The 19,325-nt window shown below is 37.3% G+C and overlaps 3 protein-coding genes across 5 annotated transcripts in view; 2 read left to right on the forward strand and 1 right to left on the reverse strand.

Moving 5' to 3' along the window:
- The window catches only part of LOC107718344 (N-acetylglucosaminyl-phosphatidylinositol de-N-acetylase-like), a 21,494-nt gene extending 9,694 nt beyond the window's left edge, over positions 1-11,800 (forward strand). The window contains exons 3-7 of the mRNA XM_016525390.1: positions 2,051-2,141; positions 5,915-5,982; positions 9,439-9,464; positions 10,368-10,549; positions 11,087-11,800. Coding sequence (XP_016380876.1) covers positions 2,051-2,141; positions 5,915-5,982; positions 9,439-9,464; positions 10,368-10,549; positions 11,087-11,215 — 496 coding nt within the window. The 3' untranslated portion in view covers positions 11,216-11,800. The remainder of the gene's footprint in view (positions 1-2,050; positions 2,142-5,914; positions 5,983-9,438; positions 9,465-10,367; positions 10,550-11,086) is intronic.
- A 480-nt stretch (positions 11,801-12,280) lies between these two features.
- Positions 12,281-14,251, reverse strand: LOC107718355 (centromere protein V-like). 3 transcript variants are annotated; one of them, XM_016525398.1, is made up of 6 exons: positions 14,050-14,251; positions 13,722-13,820; positions 13,481-13,615; positions 13,088-13,157; positions 12,830-12,944; positions 12,281-12,623 (listed from the first exon to the last, which is right to left on the reverse strand). In XM_016525398.1, the coding sequence occupies exons 1-6, from the start codon at positions 14,169-14,171 to the stop codon at positions 12,487-12,489; spliced, it is 678 nt and encodes a 225-aa protein (XP_016380884.1). In that variant the 5' UTR covers positions 14,172-14,251; the 3' UTR covers positions 12,281-12,486. The 3 variants fall into 3 exon arrangements, with proteins under 3 accessions (XP_016380884.1, XP_016380885.1, XP_016380886.1); XM_016525399.1 differs by lacking the exon at positions 13,481-13,615 and having other exon boundaries at positions 14,050-14,250; XM_016525400.1 differs by lacking the exons at positions 13,481-13,615; positions 13,722-13,820 and having other exon boundaries at positions 14,050-14,249.
- A 2,449-nt stretch (positions 14,252-16,700) lies between these two features.
- Positions 16,701-19,325, forward strand: part of LOC107718330 (polyubiquitin-B) — a 6,573-nt gene continuing 3,948 nt past the window's right edge. The window contains exon 1 of the mRNA XM_016525361.1: positions 16,701-16,787. The gene's annotated coding sequence lies outside the window, so the exon portion shown is untranslated. The remainder of the gene's footprint in view (positions 16,788-19,325) is intronic.

Consider the following 19,325-nt stretch of genomic DNA (forward strand, 5'->3'; position numbering starts at 1 on the left):
AGTGCAGCAGGTAAGCTTGGAATATGGAAAAGCTTACATTCAGCAGATCGAAATATTGCATTATATTGATTTTGTCAGGCAAAAAGATGATCTGAACACTGTGCAAGTTGTGGCTTTACTTTACTCTGGCATTACATCCCACCCACATCCCTCTGATCAGCATGTGGTACATTATATTACTATAATTAAAAATCTTTTTGGAAAATGAAACCGTTTCTTACAAACTTGTGTGATTTGATAAAATACAATGAAATATAATCGTATATGCAACAGAGAAACTACAATTAGCTTCAAGCTACACAATTAATGAGATTAATAAAACACTTTTACTTGAACGTCACTATCAATCACTATTGAGTGTTTGTAATAACTTCTGACTGCGATCCAATGTGGATTTTGGTCAAATGATGAGGCAGAAATATGTTGTTAGTAAAATTCTAGAAGAATTTTATGTGGAAGATACACAGTTACAACTTCTATGGGGCATGAAGAAAAAGTAATGTAACTAGTAGTGTAACTAATTACTGTTGCCAGAAAGTAATAAGTAAAGTAACAATATTATTTTTGAAAGGAATAACTAGTAATGAGTAATATATTACATTCTTTGAGTAACTAGCCCAACACTGGTCATATCCTAACTGTTACTACACCTGTCATTTCCTACTCACACCCACCCCGCCTCTGATATGGTGTCCTCCAGAGCCGACCCCATGACCCTGTCCAGAATTTGATTTGTGTGCAGATCCATCACAAAGGAACAGAAACAACTGTCAAGCCCCATTGTGAGTAGAGGAGAGGAGAGAGGGAGGTGGCCTCAATTCAACTCACTCTGTTTCTCTCTATCTTTTTATCTGTCTCTGCCTCAGTCTGACTTTCACTCCCACCCCCCCCTTCTCGTCTTACCTCGTGACCTTGAGCTGGGATTTTGCTGACGGCTGTCTTTAACACATTCAGTGCCAAATGGTATGCGAGGTCAACCCAAAACTTTCAGCCAATCACAGTCCACTTTGCCCCGCCATATCCAATATCTGACCACTGAATCAGTGTAGATACAGAGTCCTCCAGCGGTTTTGTTTGCCCTCCTGCCAGTCAGAATCCATTACACAGCAGCTATATGGGGTGTTCAAGTGAACGTTGTGTGTGTGAGAAAGAGAAAAAAAGAAAGAGAGAGAGAGAGATTGATGCATGGCCCTTGTTTTCCCTGAGCTGTAGTTACAGATGAATGAGAGGGAAAAGCCTGGGTGACCTTTGATCCCAGACTTCAGAGAGGACTGTGGGATGCATTCCAGCTGAGCGGTAGTGAGACTGTGGCAGTAAATCAGATAGAGGGACGCTCGCTGCCCTTCCAAGACCTTGCTGTTTTGTTGCAAATATGTGTGTGTTGGCAAATAAATGCTTTTTGCTCAGTCCAAATCAAACTTACACAAAGAACATGGACAGCGCAGTACCTATACAAACCTCTTCCATTATTTGTCCTTAATATTGTATATAATGCTACTCATTAGTTGTGCTTGTTAAGTCAAAAGTCACTTTTACCATTTCTCATACTTATGGTGGGGAATTATGGTGAACTTATGGTAAGCAAACCTGTAACCCTTAGGATTAAACTTTGGTGTGTAATTTGTCCTGCACCATTTGTGCAAAGACATGGATGATACTTCAAATGATGTGGCATTTTCTAAGCACTGTGACTTACAATTTCCACCCAGATGATAAAATTGATGAACGTTGATAGAGATAGCCTGTTTCTCACAAAAAATATGGTAATTGAGACTTTGTCCCAATGTGACTTGATTTTTTTGCAGTCACTTCATATCTCACAATTGCAGCTTACGATTTGCAAATGTAAATTTATTTTTCACTTCATTGCACAATTGTTTGTTTTTTACTTTACAGTAGAAACAGAAATGATGGCCATAAGTGAACACAAAATTGTAAAAATCTAGTTGCTTACATGTCTCCGTTTCTTTCTTTTTCTCTGTAATAAAAGTGTGTGAAATCTCCATATAATGCTTTTATGTTTTTCCGTCCTCTCCTTTTGTTCTTGCAGAGAGCTTCCAGATGACCCAGCGGTCCAGTGGAGCACTGCACTGATCTCCTCTCTGATCCTCAAACACATCCGAAACTACAGCATAAGTGTGGTAGGAAACCTCTAGAATGTTATCCGTTCAGGACCACCTTATCCAAAAGACTGTATGTATGTGTACGAATTAAACCTCCTGAAATCCCTCTAGAGCACGTCAGAGCAGTTTGACATGTTGTGAAGTTGAGACCAGTCAGATGCTTAAATCTATGAAGGAGTAGAGTGCACTAAAAATTCTTAAGAAACAGGAAACAAGTCTGTGCTTTTTCGTAGAATGTTCCCAAATGATATCTAAAATGTTTATTTTGGTTATTATTAATAATGCATTGAGAATGAATCTGCACTTAGACAAAAAAGAGACTGATAAGAGAACACAAGGTTGCAGATGAACTTTATTTAGCACACACACCAAAAGATAAATATATAATAAATAAATATACAATAGTCTCTCTTATTTTTAGACCTCTCCAAATAAGTGTTAAAATAAGGTTTTTACTTCAGCATAAAACACTGCCCCTGGATCGGATGGAGGTTTAGTCAGATCTCAACTTCCTGCAGGATGACTTAAAATTATTCAAATGATTTTTAATACAATTATAATGAATTATATTAATGAATAAAATAATCTAACTTACTTAAAATAAGAAACATATATACATTATTTTTTTCTTATCACTAAATTACTATTGTTTCTGTTTGTTTCCCAGTTTCTGTTTATAAAAAAAAATTAAAACAAGCAGCCTTGTCATAATTATTGCAGAAATATCTTATCCTATATTGTGGGGGGCCTGGAAAAATGTGTTGGACAATGAGTCAAAGAGGTTGAGAACCACTGATCTGAGTATTTTCTGCAGAGACTCCAGCTTTCCACTGTGCTAACTTTCCTATCTGATAGCTTGAGTCTTTCTCTTGAGGTTGCTTTGAGTGAGACCGTATCAGTAAGATTAATTCACTCAGGCGAGCTTTTCATTGGCCCCCTGTATTTAGCCCTAATTACACATGCTGTAATATCCCATAATACCGCTGAACTCTGCTAAAGCAGACACATGAAGTTCCCCAGGGTCACTGCTGGCAAGCCAATGCAGAGATATCTATCAGCCTGCACTAAGGACTTCCAGAAAAGATCCCCAAAAAAATTGAAATCAAGATTTGAACAACATATATACATTATTTTTTTCTTACCACTAAATTACTATTGTTTCTGTTTGTTTCCCAGTTTCTGTTTATAAAAAAAAATTAAAACAAGCAGTCTTGTCATAATTATTGCAGAAATATCTTATCCTATATTGTGGGGGGCCTAGAAAAATGTGTTGGACAATGAGTCAAAGAGGTTGAGAACCACTGATCTGAGTATTTTCTGCAGAGACTCCAGCTTTCCACTGTGCTAACTTTCCTATCTGATAGCTTGAGTCTTTCTCTTGAGGTTGCTTTGAGTGAGACCGTATCAGTAAGATTAATTCACTCAGGCGAGCTTTTCATTGGCCCCCTGTATTTAGCCCTAATTACACATGCTGTAATATCCCATAATACCGCTGAACTCTGCTAAAGCAGACACATGAAGTTCCCCAGGGTCACTGCTGGCAAGCCAATGCAGAGATATCTATCAGCCTGCACTAAGGACTTCCAGAAAAGATCCCCAAAAAAATTGAAATCAAGATTTGAACAAATGTTTTTCCCTCTTGCACCTCCTCTCTTTTCCCCACGTGTACTGTTTAATGTTTTCTTTCTCCTTCCCTCTCCCTCTTTCTCAGCCCGCATGCCATGAAATTCCCAAAGAACGCCAAGCACAGAGGACTAGCATAAACAAGCCAGAAAACAAAACAATGTTCTTGCGACATGACTTGGTTTACCTCCATCGACTATCATCCATAAATGTACATGCAAACATCAGCTGATATCTTTTCTGCCAGACTCCCAGCTCCACCAACACACCAGTCCGACTTTAAACCGCACACGCACTAATACAGACTGGATCTGCATACGGTTCCGCTGCACCCTTAATTTCATGTTTGATTTAAGCCGAAGTGGCTGTGGGGATGGAAATACTGATGTTGAGCTATAACATTACACTCCAATTTGACTTTGGCTTTCAAACGTGTGGGAAAAGAGTGGTGGCCATCTTGTGCGCTTTACCGCTCTCTCACAAGGAGCAGAGGATTGTGGGTAGGGCACTATTACACAAATAGCCTCCTCTGGTTTAAACAGATGTGCATTACTGCTGATTGTACCAGACTTTGATTCTGATTCAAAAAGTCTTTGACTCCTTGTGCTTTACATAAATGTATATGTGTGTGCAGACTCGTTTATCTTGTGTTCTTCTCACAGGCAAATGTCAGTAAGTGTGTTTGCATGCACTTTAAAGTTAGATTTCAGTCGGACTGAAGCAATGATTTATCATTTTAAAAGGTTATGTAAACGCTGTCATGCAACTGAACCCATACCAGTTCGATTTTTGTTTATGTGAAGCCAAACTAACAGACCTAGATAATGGAATTGTAGCTTGGCTTCGTTCAGCACGTACATGTAAAACTACAACTGGCCTTGGTGTTGTATGTATACTCTGAAAGGTTTTATTCTTTAAATTTTAAATTTCACACCGTGTCTTGTATAATTTGGGCAGACTGGCACTTTGTAAAATGTCGCTGGAGCTGGATTATTACCATGCATGTAAACATATTTATACTCTGTCTCTCTGCTGTTCACAGCATTTGGATTTCTCCTCCCTCTCGCTCATGCCAGTAGCCTCTTCTGAAAGCTGACTCACCCGCCTCGTGTTTGGCAACAATCTACATACCTGCCACAATCTATTATTTTGTCAACCATATTTTCCTCCACCCTTGGCACTCTCAAGCTATGTGCAGCAGCCGCTTGGAAAGCACCCATTCCCAAAGACAGAATCCCTCGTCTGGTGACACAGCAGATGATACACAGATAGAAATGCTTCCACACAGTTCTGGCAACAACTCCCACCAAATCCACTGCTGAGTCTTCAAATTACTGCTTTTCTTTGGCTTGTGTTTCATCTTATTTTCAAGTTCTTTTCTTTTGCTTGTTTTTTTCATCTTGTGTTCACCCTTTCACCCCTGTTCTTCAGTGGGAAGAAAGAATGCAGACGGGGAAAAAGCCTGCAAGGTTAAGTTCTTGCATACTAGACTCTGTTCTGTGGGATGCGACAGAAAGTTCCACCTGATCTTTCCACTATATTGCAGAACTATTGCACTTGCAAGAACATTGTCACTGACCTTGAAATATTACAATTTAGTAATATATACTACCGTTCAAAATTTTGAGGTCGGTAAGATTTTTTGTCTCATATGCTCACCAAGGCTGCACTTATTTGATCATAAATGCAGTTAAAGCAACCGTTTTCTATTTTAATATATTTAAAAGGTAACTAATTCTATGATCACAAAGATGAATTTGCAGTAGCCATTACTGCAGTCTTCCGTGTCACATGATCCATCAGAAATCACTTTAATATGCTGAATTAATGCTCAAGAAACATTTATTATTATTATCAGTGTTGAAAACAGTTGTGCTACTTGATATTTTTGTTGAAAACTTAATATTTTTTAGGATTTTTTGATGAATGGAAAGTTCAAAAGAGCAACATTTATTTGAAATATAAATCTTTTGTAACATTATAAATGTATTTACTGTCACTTTTGAAATTTAATGCATCCTTGCTGAACAACAGTATTGATTTCTTTCAAAAAGTCTTACTCAACCCAAAGTGAGGTTAAAGTATTGTTCATGATGCCTAGTGCATTAACAAATGTAAACTAACTGTTGCATTTATTATTCTCTGTTCTATGCGGTGTGTTTCCGCAGGTACTGACATTTGATGGCAGAGGTGTGAGTGGACATGTCAATCATATTACCATTTACAAGACCCTCAGGTAACCTTGTGCTGGTGTCATAATGCAAGAATTAACTCCACAACAACAGGATGTTAGCAATTAATCAAAGTAGATTAGACTGTTAAAAAAACAGTCCCGTTGTACTAAATTCTGAAAATTCCCCTACATAAAGCAACAGTTACAATTGCTTCAACAAGAACAGAGACTGACATTAGGCCAGCAGTTTGATGTGTCTTGTTACAATTTCAGGAAACAGCCTAATATTGCTTATTTAACATTACCTGAGTTATTTCTATTAGAGTGGGTCCAGATTAAATGGCAAAGAGCTTCATTCATCCTTCATTCAACAGCTTTACCATCTAGATTTTGCTGGTAAACAGCATGGCTGTGTTAGTCCACAAGCTAGACTATTACCAAACCAGATATACCCAACATAAAGCAGCCAGGCCTAGAAATACATATGGTCTTGCAGTAGGATAGTGTAAAGATATTTCATGTCAAATCTGACTCCTTAATATACACTTATATTTGGCATGCAGTGTGGCATGCAAGTTGAATGCGAAGTCAGTCAGACAAAGAAAGAAAAACATCCTGTCCTGAAGACTGTCTTCCCCTAGTGCACATTCTCCTAGAAGGACTACACATCACAGATGTGATATCACAGTTGTCATTTTACATCTATGGCAGTGATTCTGTTGTTGTGAGAGGGATGTTGTTTGATGATGGTTGTATTTATTTGTAATGTGTTGTAACCTGTTGATGTTTGTTTTTGTTCATTATTGTTGTTGATCACTGAAGAGTTGCCACAGATACAAAAATAATTTCCGAATGGACAATAAATTAAACTAACATTACATTCATAACATCAGACCAACAGAAATACACACATATACTGTATGTGTATATACAGTTGAGTGCATAATTTGTTTTTAATTATAATAATATTTCACAATATTACAGTTTTACTGAATTTTTTGATCAAATAAATTTTTTCTTTGGTGAACATGAGACCTTTTCCAAAAAATATTAAAAAGTTATCGATCCCAAACTTTTGAATGGTAGTGTATGTTCCACAAGACTAAATATCTTAATTTACACAAATTGTTATTATTTTTCCTTCTTGGAAATATCTATTAAGTATTAAATAAAAACAAAAATTAATGATTATTAATTAAAAACAAAACAAAATACATATATCTCTTTGTATAAATTGCGAGGGGTTTATAGACGACGAAAGGGGTATGCAAACATATGCACTCAACTGTATCTAGGTATAATACCATTACTACAAATAATTGCTCACATTACACGCATTCCAGCAGAGCAGCAAAACACTGAAGCAGTTCAGAAGGAGAGGAAACCCAGATCCTCGGATGTCTTGGATCAGACAGCTTGTTGTTTGAGTGGTTGCAGCAATTCAGTGTGAAGCAGGACTTTGCCTGATACCTTCACACAGTATGAATCCTAATCCTTTCTTCTGCACTAGGGTATCAAAGCTTAAATCATAAATACGGGTGATGGAGGCATCCAGACGACAGGAGATAAAGCTTTGTGCTGGTGTGAGGCAATGACTTGCATGAAGGCTCGCAGTAAAACAGTCCGAAAAAACAGCGTTTAGTTGTTGAGCAATGTTTGGTTATAAGAAACAGAGCCAATCTTTTCAGACATCTGTCTCTTCTGTGCTGTTGTAGATTAATTTATTTGTCTGTGTGAGAAGGAGAGAGAGAGGAAGCAGTGGTGAAGTTGGCGCTGGGACTGGGGTGTCTCGGGCTGAGCTCTGGGCCAACACAGGTGGTGTGACTGGGAGAGCCAGGCCATGACAGACAGTTCCAGGAACTGTATATGGATTTAGAGCTCACTCTAATCTGAGAAAAACCCAGACCTCAGGAAGTATGTGTGTCCTTAAGACAAACACACACAGAATAATGGGAGAGAGAGAGAGAGAAAGACACTTCAGAAGACTGAAGACAAAAAAGAATTGGAAAATCAGTTTCAGTATTCAGAAATCTTAATGCTTCAGCATACCAAGACATTTTGGACAATGCTGTAATTCCAACTTTATGGTAAGGCCCTTTTCTGTTCCACCATGACTGTGACCCAGTGCGCAAAGCAAGGTTCATAAGGACATGGTTGGACGAGTTTGGTGTGGAAGAACTTGACTGAGAGAGCCCTGACCTCAACCTCATCGGACACCTTTGGAATGAACTGAAACAGAGATTGCAAGCCAGGCCTTCTCGTACAACATCAGTGCCTGACCCCACAAATGCTCTGCTGGATGCAGAGGCATCATGCCCATTCAAAGTGAGGGGGCACGTTCCCCCTCAGATTTTTGAGCCAAGTGGATTTTGAATGCAGCTTCCAAAAGACAAAAAATAATATATAATAATAATATTATATTCTAATATTTTAATATATTTTAATTTTAATAACAGACGCGTTTTTACAGCACTGCGCATTAACCAATCACACACGATTCTGTTGAGCTTATGAATGCAATGACCAATCAGAGGCGATCAGATGAGACATCGCTAAAATGCCGGTGTTTTCTTCACTCGCTGGCTGACTGAATACCTCTTTCTGGAGTATTCTCTCGTTAGAAACAACAAACTGCAGATGTGTGTATGAATCTGTAAGTAAGATATTCATTTCACGATGTAAACAGCTTCAGTGATTTTAATGGGAGTTTTTGAGAGTGCTTGAAATCTAGACTGTCAGTGAATGTTCTTTGATAATGTAAATGTTCTTAAATACTCTCTTTCTGTACAATGAAAGTGTTATGATAAGTAGCCTAACTTACAATGTTTTTATTCACATTAACTTTCAATGTTAAATTCACATTAAATATAAAGTCAGTCGTTTTAAAAATATGTTATGGCATGACACCCATATCTGTTAAGCAAACAGACAGGATTTTATGTATAGTTAATAGACTACATTATTAGGCTACTTTGACCCACTATAGATCAAGTAACACAATCTATAAAGGTGAGAATCGAGATATTTCATGATATAGTTCATGCGTTTGGGAATGTTTCGAATAAAAAGAAGAAGAAAAAAACCAGTGCTATTGGCTGCTGTGTGTCACATGACGACCCCCCCCCCCCCCCCCAACCCAACAACTCTCAGGATCCACCACTGAGCTAGACCAATCCTCTCTTACTCCCAGGGAAGCAGGGAAATGTCTGGGATCACAGTTCTGCTGTGTCTCCATTGTGTCTGAAAGCAAAGAACGATAAGGATAAAAGATAGATTAGAGCAGAACTGATGCAAATGAAATGGTCAGTTCACGACTCCGACCACTAGGGGTCGATATGCTTTCACATTAAGAAGTTTTCTATGCTCAGTGGGCTAATGATTAAAATGTGTTCAAAGGGTGATTCAGTGGGCAGTGTTCTTTTTTTTCAGTGGGCAGTGTTCTTTCTGACTGCTTTCTGATCTGACACGTCACATTTAAAAATCTGACACATCAAATTTCCAGCTGAATATCTTTCTCAGAGTCAGTCCACTCATACCGAGGACAGGTTAGTCCTGTTAATCCAGTGTTTTCCATCTGCTGCTGGATAGATCTTATTTTAAGTAACAGATCCTCGCTCAACCTCTAGGCCCTAGTGTTTCTTTAATCAGCCAGATCTTCTTTCTGATGACTCTGTCATTAACTCTCAGTATTAGGAGGTTTCCGTGTCCACATTAAGTAGCTTGTTAATGCGCTTTATACACTACCATTTAAAAGTTGGGGCCTGTAAGATTTTTTTTATGTTTCTGAGAGAAATCTCTTACACTCCATGAGGCTGCATTATTTGATCCAAATACAGTAAAACTATAATATTATGAAATACGAATACAATTTAAAATAACTTTATTAAATATAGTCATCACATGATCCTTCAGAAATCATTCAAATATGCTTATCTGGTTCTCAAGAAACATGATCAATGTTGGAAACGGTTGTGCTGCTTAATATAATAAAACCGTGTTTTCAGTATTCTTTAATGAATAGAAAGTTCAAAAGGACAGCATTTATTTGAAATAGGAATCTTTTGTAACATTATAAATGTCTTTACTGTCACTTTTGGTTGATTTAATTCATCCTTACTGAATAAAAGTATTAATTTCAATATTGTACATTTTGTTTAGAGACGAGTTTCTACCAAATTCAATTTAAAAGAGGAAACAAATGGGTGCAAGTCAACCTATTTGTATTTTCCCTAATCATTATATTACAGAATATTTTTTCACATTTATTTGGTAAAGATCTGTAGTAGTATGTAGACAACACCACAATCACAACATTGAAACTGCTTATTGTGAATACAATTTCTATAAAATAATTTAATCTTTATATTATAATAATAAGATAAGGCTGTAAAAGCCTTACAAAAGTCCAACAATTCATTGATGAAAAGATGTGGAAACCCTGCACTAAGCTTACACCGTTTTACTTTTTTATATTTTTTATATGTCTGTCCCCACAGGTTGTCAGATCTTCTCTCTTCACTCCATCAGCTTACTCAGAAAGTACTTGTCAGTCCTAGAGCTGCCGGTCAGCTGGCTCTTCCCCTCTGATTTCTGCTGCCTTATCGGACGGGAGGAGTATAAACGTGCCAAGGTGTGTCATCAGTTGTGTTTAAACAAAGAGCTTAAGCTCTGATTATACTTAATGACCCCCCAACACTAGACATACCCTGGATCAGTAATAATCAGAAATGATCGGTTATGACTTCCAAACATTACAAGTGTCTATCATTACAGTCCAGCTGTTTTCAGATGTATTCCCAGACCGGACACTGAATGGCAGAATATGAATACAGAACATTGATAACTCAAGTGCATAACTGAAAAGCTCCTTCACAAAAACAAAGACTATATTGCTGACTAACACATTAGTACTTTGAACCTTTACTGTGTGCACTAACTAATCCTGCTGAGAGGTCTCTGAATGATGCAGTTCCTCTGTCTGACCTGCCGAAGCCTAGACTGGCCCTACCAATCTGGCTCCTTACAGTAGCATGCAGATGATAGCATGTTCAGCCCTCTTGTGTGTTCGTTTGTCATCTTGGGTCAGGTCATCTACCGAATTTAATAAGTCATATTCAAATAAGTCATATAAAAGTCTGCTCATTTCTCGCTCCTCTTCCTTCCTCAGAGAGCCATGCTCTGTCATCGTTCTCAGCTGCTGTGGTTCCGCCGACTCTATGTACTTTTCTCACGCTACATGATTGTAAACACATTCCAGGCCATCACCGTGGAAACAAAGAATGTGAAGATTTATTAGATTAGTCTTGGGCACTGTTCCTGTCCATATAGGGCTGAAGTTATGCACTGAAATTAAGTAAAGTTTACTTCATGTTTCTTATTTCCTTATGTAAGTTAATTCCAGATATGCTGTCATTAAAGTACTGTACAGTATATCAATAAGGTTCAGCCAACATATCCAACCTCAAGACACTAATGGAGAACTGCTAGCATAATGAACCTTAGAGACTTTATCCCAAACAATCCAATATTCTGAAATCCTGATTTTTGGGGAGGTTTTAGGTTTAAGGGAGTTAAGCGCTTTAATGAAGCAGATGAATCCAAAACACAGATTGTGCCTTTGAGTATGCAGGGGATGGAGGACAACATTTTATTCTGTATATTGTTTACATTTGCTGTTACTGTTGTTATTGGGACTAATTAAAGTAGAGTTGAAGCACTGTTCCAGATGGATCAGTAAGTACTGTACCAAATCTTATGATTCAGTGTGGTTTCAAAACTGACATGTATTTCTGATTTCTTTTAGCAAAACTGTAACTCTAGAAGTTCTGTGATGACTTTAAATATATGCCAATGTAGAGGAATGCAATAAATATGTTTAAAATAAATTTGATTAAGAGAAAAATATATATTTTTATGAATACATTTCTTTCATTCTTTTTTATTTTGATATTTTAATTTTTTATAAGTTTTCCTTTTACCTGATATCCTCGATACAAACAGATGTTAAAACAATACAAATGGGTATTATATCATTCAACAATCTTCATCAAGTTCTCCCAAACGTCTATGTTACTATGATTTCCATTCAATTTTGCTAACATTTTTTCATATGATATGCTTTGTTGATACATTACTTGAGGAAACAAGGTAGTCGGGGTAGTACATACAAAAGATATCATCCCCTCTTCATCTTAAAATCCCTACAGTTTTCCCTATCATTTAGGGGGCGATTATGTTTTCATTCTAGACAGTGCAGCTATAAAAAGCTGTTTCAAAAAAAAAATCTGTACCCGTGCTGTGTATACAAGATGTTACATCCATTTTCTCAGAAGATAAATATTTACTATATATTATACTATAAACTATAAACTATACATAAGAGTGAATTTTTTGAACAATTAGGAGTACACTAGCATATACAGTATGAGGCCTCAAAGGTAATAAACAAAAGGCACAAAACCCCAAGGTCTATTCATGTTGTCACTAATATATTGATAAAAAAATGCCTTAAGAAGCAGGAGAAAACAATTTAATCTTAGGGCTTAATTGGCCAATGGAAAAAGTGAGTTATGTGTCCGTTGTTGGTTTTGACATACTTCTTATAGTTTGATGCTTCTGCATACTTTCTTCCCAGTTCTGCCCACAGAAATCTTCTACAGTGACACTGCTCACTGTTCCAGGGTCCAAACAATGAGGTGCCACACCTGTAAACACATGGCAGATTTGTAACTTGTAAAAAGACACACAAATAACAGAGCAAACTTTTTTCTTCAACAAAGAAATGTTTTATAATTTAATATAAAGCAATGTACTGTGTCTATAAACAATTTCAGTCTTTACATGCAGTAAAAATTGGCTGTAAATATAAAATAAAACATCCCAAAGGTGGTCCACTTTCTGTTCAACTCACCAAACCCATCAGGGTTGGAACGTGGAGTGTAGAAACTCTGGACGCCACACGTTTTGCAGAATGTGTGCTTGGCCATGTGTGTGTTAAATGTGTATGTGGTTATGTTGTCTGCGCCCTATGAAACATATGAAACAAACTGTATGATTTAGGATTATCTGCATTCTGAACAAATGTAGTTTACAGTCTTCATCTACACCAATCATCCAGCCTCTAGATCTCAACCAGATCCCATATACATGTTCAAAAAAAATCACATACCTGCAGCAAGGTGAACTGGGATTTTGGCACAATGAAGTGGCGATTCTGTTTCTTTGTGCAAATACTGCAACTGAGACACAACAGAAAGCCAAACAATCGGTAGGTGGGTTACCTTGTGAAAAGGGGATTTTCATCTCTTATATGAAAACAATGAAAAACTAACACGTGCTGTTTTATTACAGTTCTCAAGCTAGCTAGCATCTCTGGTGCCCAATTTCACAAATAAAACTGACAATCATGATAATCATGACAATATTTTTCACCAATTAATTTTATATTTTTGCCCTACGTCTGTCTGTAAGGAACTATTTGAAATGGATAACTTTATCATGATTTTGTAAACAACTCATTATTTACAAGTGAATATTTGTAGAAATATCAGTATCTTTTTACCTTGTAGTGCTATGACATTGTTGGCAACAACTGATGGCATTAACATTTAAAGACATTCTTTGCCTAACAGAATGATTTAAGGCTTTAAAATACACCCATTTCTTCGAATGACCCAGATGACACTGCAAGGACCTGCTAAATGAATCACGGTTGCCTGAATTACTACTCGGTTCAGAAAGCCATCCACGTTTTGACCATTGTACTGTGACTGAATTAATGGCTGACTGTAGATAGTCCTTACTTGCAATTGAACACGTGTAAATGCGGAGTGCTCCACACGTCAAAACGCACCGCGCCACAGTGGCAACCTCCGGTGTGTTTCACAAGACCATCACGCTCCCTGGAAAGAGCAGTTTACATGAGGAGACGATCTGTAGCTACCTCATTGGCTAATGTATTTGCCAATGTATGCGATCAATGGACTTTAGTTATTTAATTGTAATTTAAGGGATAATATATAGCCTAAGTGTTTTTTTAAGTTGGGCAGCAATATAAACACCATTTTTTCGATCACTCTTTTGGTCCACAACACGACGCAGTGAAAAAGAAGGTTACATACAGTATCCTACCTTTCGTCTTTAGTTATGTACGCCATTCGTTTAGCACCTCTAACTTTATATGGTAAACCAGTTGTTTGTCGTCTTCGACCTAACCGGTTTAAACTGCTAAGTAATGCTCTCCTGTAGAACATTCCACACTTTGTTGATAACCATCACTAGTGCTTGCTTACAAAACAGAACAAACACTGTTGACTGGCTGGGCGGGTCACATGCTTCAGCACAGCAGCTCATTTTGCCTTCGGCGTCATCTTGTTCCACCCGTTCAGCTGTTGCAATACAAGCCTAGACAAAGTCCAGGAAAATATCAGAGCAGAAAAACTTTTGTTCAAAACAGGCTGAACTGTATTGCATGTAGTAACGTATACTACAGATAGCCTATATGAACATGTCACATGACTTTAATGGGGGCCAGTGTGTTGTTAAATAAATAAATAGTAATGATAATAATAAAGCATGGGTTCTTATTGAATTCCAATATGAGACTAAACTGGTTTGTTCTGACAAAGTTAGATGTTTTATATAAAACTTTTTTCTTTATATATTGCTTTATTTGTGATGTCATAACCCTTCCATCATTGACAAAGATATTCAAACAATATGCAGAAATGTTTAAACATAGGCAGGTTATATAAATATTATAATAACGGCTTATTTCTTAACATCCTGTATTTGTATTGTCTGGTGTGAATAACAGATTAAATTACAGGCTGGAAGATATCGAACATTTCCAGTGATACACACACACACACACTCCTGAAAGTTCAAGGTACACAAGCTCTGAATCTGAACAAACACTCTTCTGAGTTCAGTCTGGTGATGTGGCAACTCATGTGACGTGTATCAGCATGGGTCAGGCAATAATAATCAGGACATTTCTAGTGAATTTCAGAACATTTGTGTTATGTATTTCCTGTAGTTTTCTTGGATACCATTTTCTTCAATAGAAAACACATATTTGCATTTAAGAACACAACGCAAAAGCAAAAACACTACAAATTATATTTTCACTTTAGAAGAGCAGTGAGGTAAAATAAGAATCTCAAATTGATAATACTAACATAAATGCTGACCAATCCGTGATATTATTAGAGCACTTTCAAGTGCCAAGTCTCATTGGGTTAAGATGGAGACCCAAATGTAACAGCAGACAAGACCTATCTATAAGCCTAAAAACTAACTGATGACACCATCACTATCTTGACCTGGTTGTCTTCTTAAACCTTTACCTCGCTGTTAATTTCAATATACACGTATAATCAGGATTGAAATAAGTCTAAATGTAAAATTTCCCCCACCCCTCAGTTTTCAATGAAACTGGCTTAGTTGGGTGATCTAGATAATCTTTTAGCAGCTGTTCAAGCTCACGGAAGAATGAACAGGGACCTGATTCCACAATGATACTAATCCACAAAGTGGATAACTGTCCAGATAAACAAGGCTTGAAGAGCAGTTTCACAATACAGTCTCTTTTTGAAGTGCAAGCTAGTTAATGGTTAATCATCTTGGGTAATTATTTTATGGTATTTTATTTAAACAGCACACCCACACTGCAGTAAGTTCTGGTAAAAGAAACTGTTTACACCAGGCGGTAACAGCAATACTTCAGGGCAAATTTAGAGCTGGTTCATCTTGTTTGTAGTTTTGTTCATGCATGCTTGTTTTCTGCCATGGCAACACGTAGTCACATTGGAAATAACAGATTTCTGTCCATCACATAGTGTACAGTATTGAAAACAGAAATAAGCCTTGAAAATTATAATAAATTTAGCACTAGACATTTCTGTAATAACAGAGGATAGTGCTGAGACTCCAACAATGTAAAACTGCAACAAAATCCCATCATTTTTATTTGCAAGTCAGGTCCTACTTTGTAGCAGTGGTGAATGGCTGTGGTACTGTCTGCTAGCTCACCCAGAGAAAATGACCTACATTGCTGCAACAGATACTGCAGGCAGCATGTCCGAGGTCAATGTGTTTCAAAGCAATGCCATCTGTCACACATTGCGTTCTATATTAAGTACGCTGACACAACTCTGTATAAACCCTATAGGCTAAAACACAAATAATGTACTTCAAGAAAACACAGCTACAGTGAAACTGATTTTTGTAAACAAGCCATGTTTTTGAGCAAACATTCTTTTGGGGATAACAGCCTGTAATTTCTGTGCTATAATTAGGTTGTTGTTTGTTTGTTTTTTTTTACATTCAGAGCTGGTCCCAAACACATAACTTTAGCAAGGGATTGCAGTTTGATACAATTATTAGCAATACTGATTTAAGAATATTAAATCTTCCAGACTATTCTATTTGTGTTATAACTGTATGACATAGCCCTGCTCTTTGCCTGGCCCAGATTCTAAAGGTCTGAATCACCAATAGCAAAACGAACAAGCAACCCAACCAACCAATCACTGCCTGAAGGGGGGACCACGAGCCAGCCCATTCTAGCATATTCTGGAGACTTCTTTTTTTTGATACTATGTGATAATAATTACACATTTAAAATACATATACAAGAACATGTAATTCCTAAAAACATCATATAAATCTTTAGTTTTAAAGCATATTTGAACGTTTAAAACAAATAGAGGTTTTGACTGCGGAAGGATCATGTCATGTGACGTACCGTACACGTCACTCCCCTGGGTTTGTATAAATACAGTCGCATTCACCTTCACCAGCAGATTTTCTACGAAGAAAAGGACATTATCAGAAGCGTTTTCAGAGTCAACAAGCTTTTTTAAAAGGTAAGATTGAACATCCATTTGGTTTGATAATATTCTTCACGGCTTTAAGAATACATTCTTATATACATTTCGCTGTATTGCATTGATTCTCGTCGATCATTTTCTAGATGCCGAATGTTAGACGTGTTAAACTGTAGTTCACAGTCATAGTGAACCTAGTCATAATCAAAGTAAACCTAGAACGTAGTCATAATCAAAGTAAAAAAAAAATAACATCATGGGTTACGTTACAAAATGGGTATGTTTGCTTCTTAATTGTGAAGTTCTTGTACTCGTGCTTCCGAACGGGTTAAGTTTCGTCGGATGCATTTTTGCTGAATCATAGTAGTCTTTGAACAAAGAGTCCGGATGTTACGGTACCGCCGCCATGTTAGAGAAAGAGTGCTGGGTGTTGCGCAGTACAGTTTTGAAATAGAACAAAACAAATTCAAATGAAACGATTTCGGATAAGGATGCCTTGTCACTATTTAATCATGTTACTCTTAATTTAACAAATGCATTTATTTTTTTAAGTGAGGAACAATACAAACATAATGTATCTATTATACTTTTTAAGTAAACCATGCTAATAGTGTACTAAACTGTAAACTGATAAATTTGAGATGTACATGTTGGTCCCTTACTGAATTCGTGCCATTATTTGTGTTTGACTGCCTTCAAGCTTTCTGGTTGACTAACACAATTGAGGTGCAGTGAAATACTTGAAGGGGTGGTTGAATGCGATTTCACTTTTTTTTAACATTAGTTTGTGTTAGAGCTGCACGATATTGGAAAAAAAAAACTCATTGCGATATTTTATTTTTCTGCTATATTGCGATTATGAAAAAAACAAAACATGACTTGAATAGTTTATTTGGAAAAAAAACAATGATTGGGGTGATTTTGTAGGCGAGTAAATCAGCATAGGATATAAATAAGTAACATTAGTTTGTGTTAGAGATGCACGATATTGGAAAAAAAAAAACTCTCATTGCGATATTTTATTTTTCTGCTATATTGCGATTATGAAAAAAACAAAACATGACTTGAATAGTTTTTGGGAAAAAAACAATGATTGGGGTGATTTTGTAGGCGAGTAAATCAGCATAGGATATAAATAAGTTACAAGCATAGTTAAATATAACAGAACAAAGATACAAATTTAAATAAGCAGTGCCTTATATTTTTCAGGTAAGTCTAACAGTATTCAGGTAGAGAAATTGAATAATCAAATGTAAAATAAAACCGCATAGTCTTCACTGTATAAATTAAATCTAATAAATCTGTGTTAAAGCTACAAAAGTGATTTTTCTTTTTTGTTTGATTTACATTCATAACACAGAAAGCCTCAGGAACATTAAACTGCTGTAAACCAATATACTGTTACACATCCATTTTCTTTCTCAATTGTTTCCCTTCACCTAAGCCATAAGCAACTGCGTTTACAAGGATACTTGCAGAGCACAGTATTTCAGGCACAAATAGACGCAGAAGTGAACAGAATTCAGTGTTCACGTGCATCTGCGTGGCTGTCACTGTGTCTACACCGGACGCGAGCGAAGCGACAAAATACAATGAACTCCTTATCAGTGATGCTGTCTACACTGGATGCGGCACGACAAATCCCCGACAGTAAACTGATGCCGCGTTCTCTTTATGACGTACTGACACAAAGTTCAAATGATATGCAATGGTCGCGTCCAGTGTAGACAGACTTTGGGGCCATTCACATGTCGTGCCTAAAAACACGTGGGAAAACGGCAGTCGCATCGCTTTCTCCTTTCCAAAGCGCTCGGGAGCTTGTGCTTTCATGGCGTCTGCCATTGCTAAGCAACTGTGACCTACGCTCTCCACGACGATGCGGAAGTTTCAACAAAGGATAAGTGGATTTCCAGCACTGAAAATCGCTTGCAGTAGCTCTGCTCCTAAATGTATTTAAAATGGGTATCTCTGTACAGTTGTCGCGTCCGGTGTAGACACCGTGTCTGTGTGTGAGCAAAGAAAACAATCAGTATAAATATAACGATCAGTAGCCTATACTAAACATCGCACATCCTATGATGTGACTATCGTGGTTGCGCACATCGCGATATCGATGCTGAAACGATATATCGTGCAGCCCTAGTTTGTGTGTAATGTTGCTGTTTGAGCATAAACAATATCTGCAAAGTCACGAAGCTGAAAGTTCAATTCAAATGGAGATGTCGTCTTTTAAAATTCTGGCAGTTTAATGCCTACAAAAACGGCTGGTAGGGACTACAACAAGTTACTTCCCGGGTTTGTGATGTAACAAATCCAGATAAACCCCGCCGTCGGGAAAAGGCAGCAAAGGGGGCGAGGCCATGCTGCGCTGCTTTAGAGAAGATGTCTTCTCTGTCTTCTAATGGGTTCACAAGTTTCAAAATCAATGTTCTAAAGCAGCGGTTCTTAATACTGTTCCTCCTGTTCCTCGGCTCTGCACACACTCTGCATCTATCTCTCTCTCTCTCTCTCTCTCTCTCTCTCTCATTCAGATCATCAGCTCAGCTCTGTTCCATTTATACACTTATTTTCACATAG

The sequence above is a fragment of the Sinocyclocheilus rhinocerous genome, unplaced genomic scaffold (genome assembly GCF_001515625.1).
Source record: "Sinocyclocheilus rhinocerous isolate Xijiao unplaced genomic scaffold, SAMN03320098_v1.1 scaffold1565, whole genome shotgun sequence".
Lineage (NCBI taxonomy): Eukaryota > Metazoa > Chordata > Actinopteri > Cypriniformes > Cyprinidae > Sinocyclocheilus > Sinocyclocheilus rhinocerous.

Coding starts and splice junctions, on each gene's coding strand:
- LOC107718355 (XM_016525398.1), bottom strand. CDS start 14,171: ATGTTCTACAGGAGAGCATTACTTAGCAGTTTAAACCGGTTAGGTCGA. Junction 13,616..13,721: donor TTACACGTGTTCAATTGCAA/GTAAGGACTATC, acceptor TGATTCATTTAG/CAGGTCCTTGCAGTGTCATC. Junction 12,945..13,087: donor CCCAGTTCACCTTGCTGCAG/GTATGTGATTTT, acceptor TATGTTTCATAG/GGCGCAGACAACATAACCAC.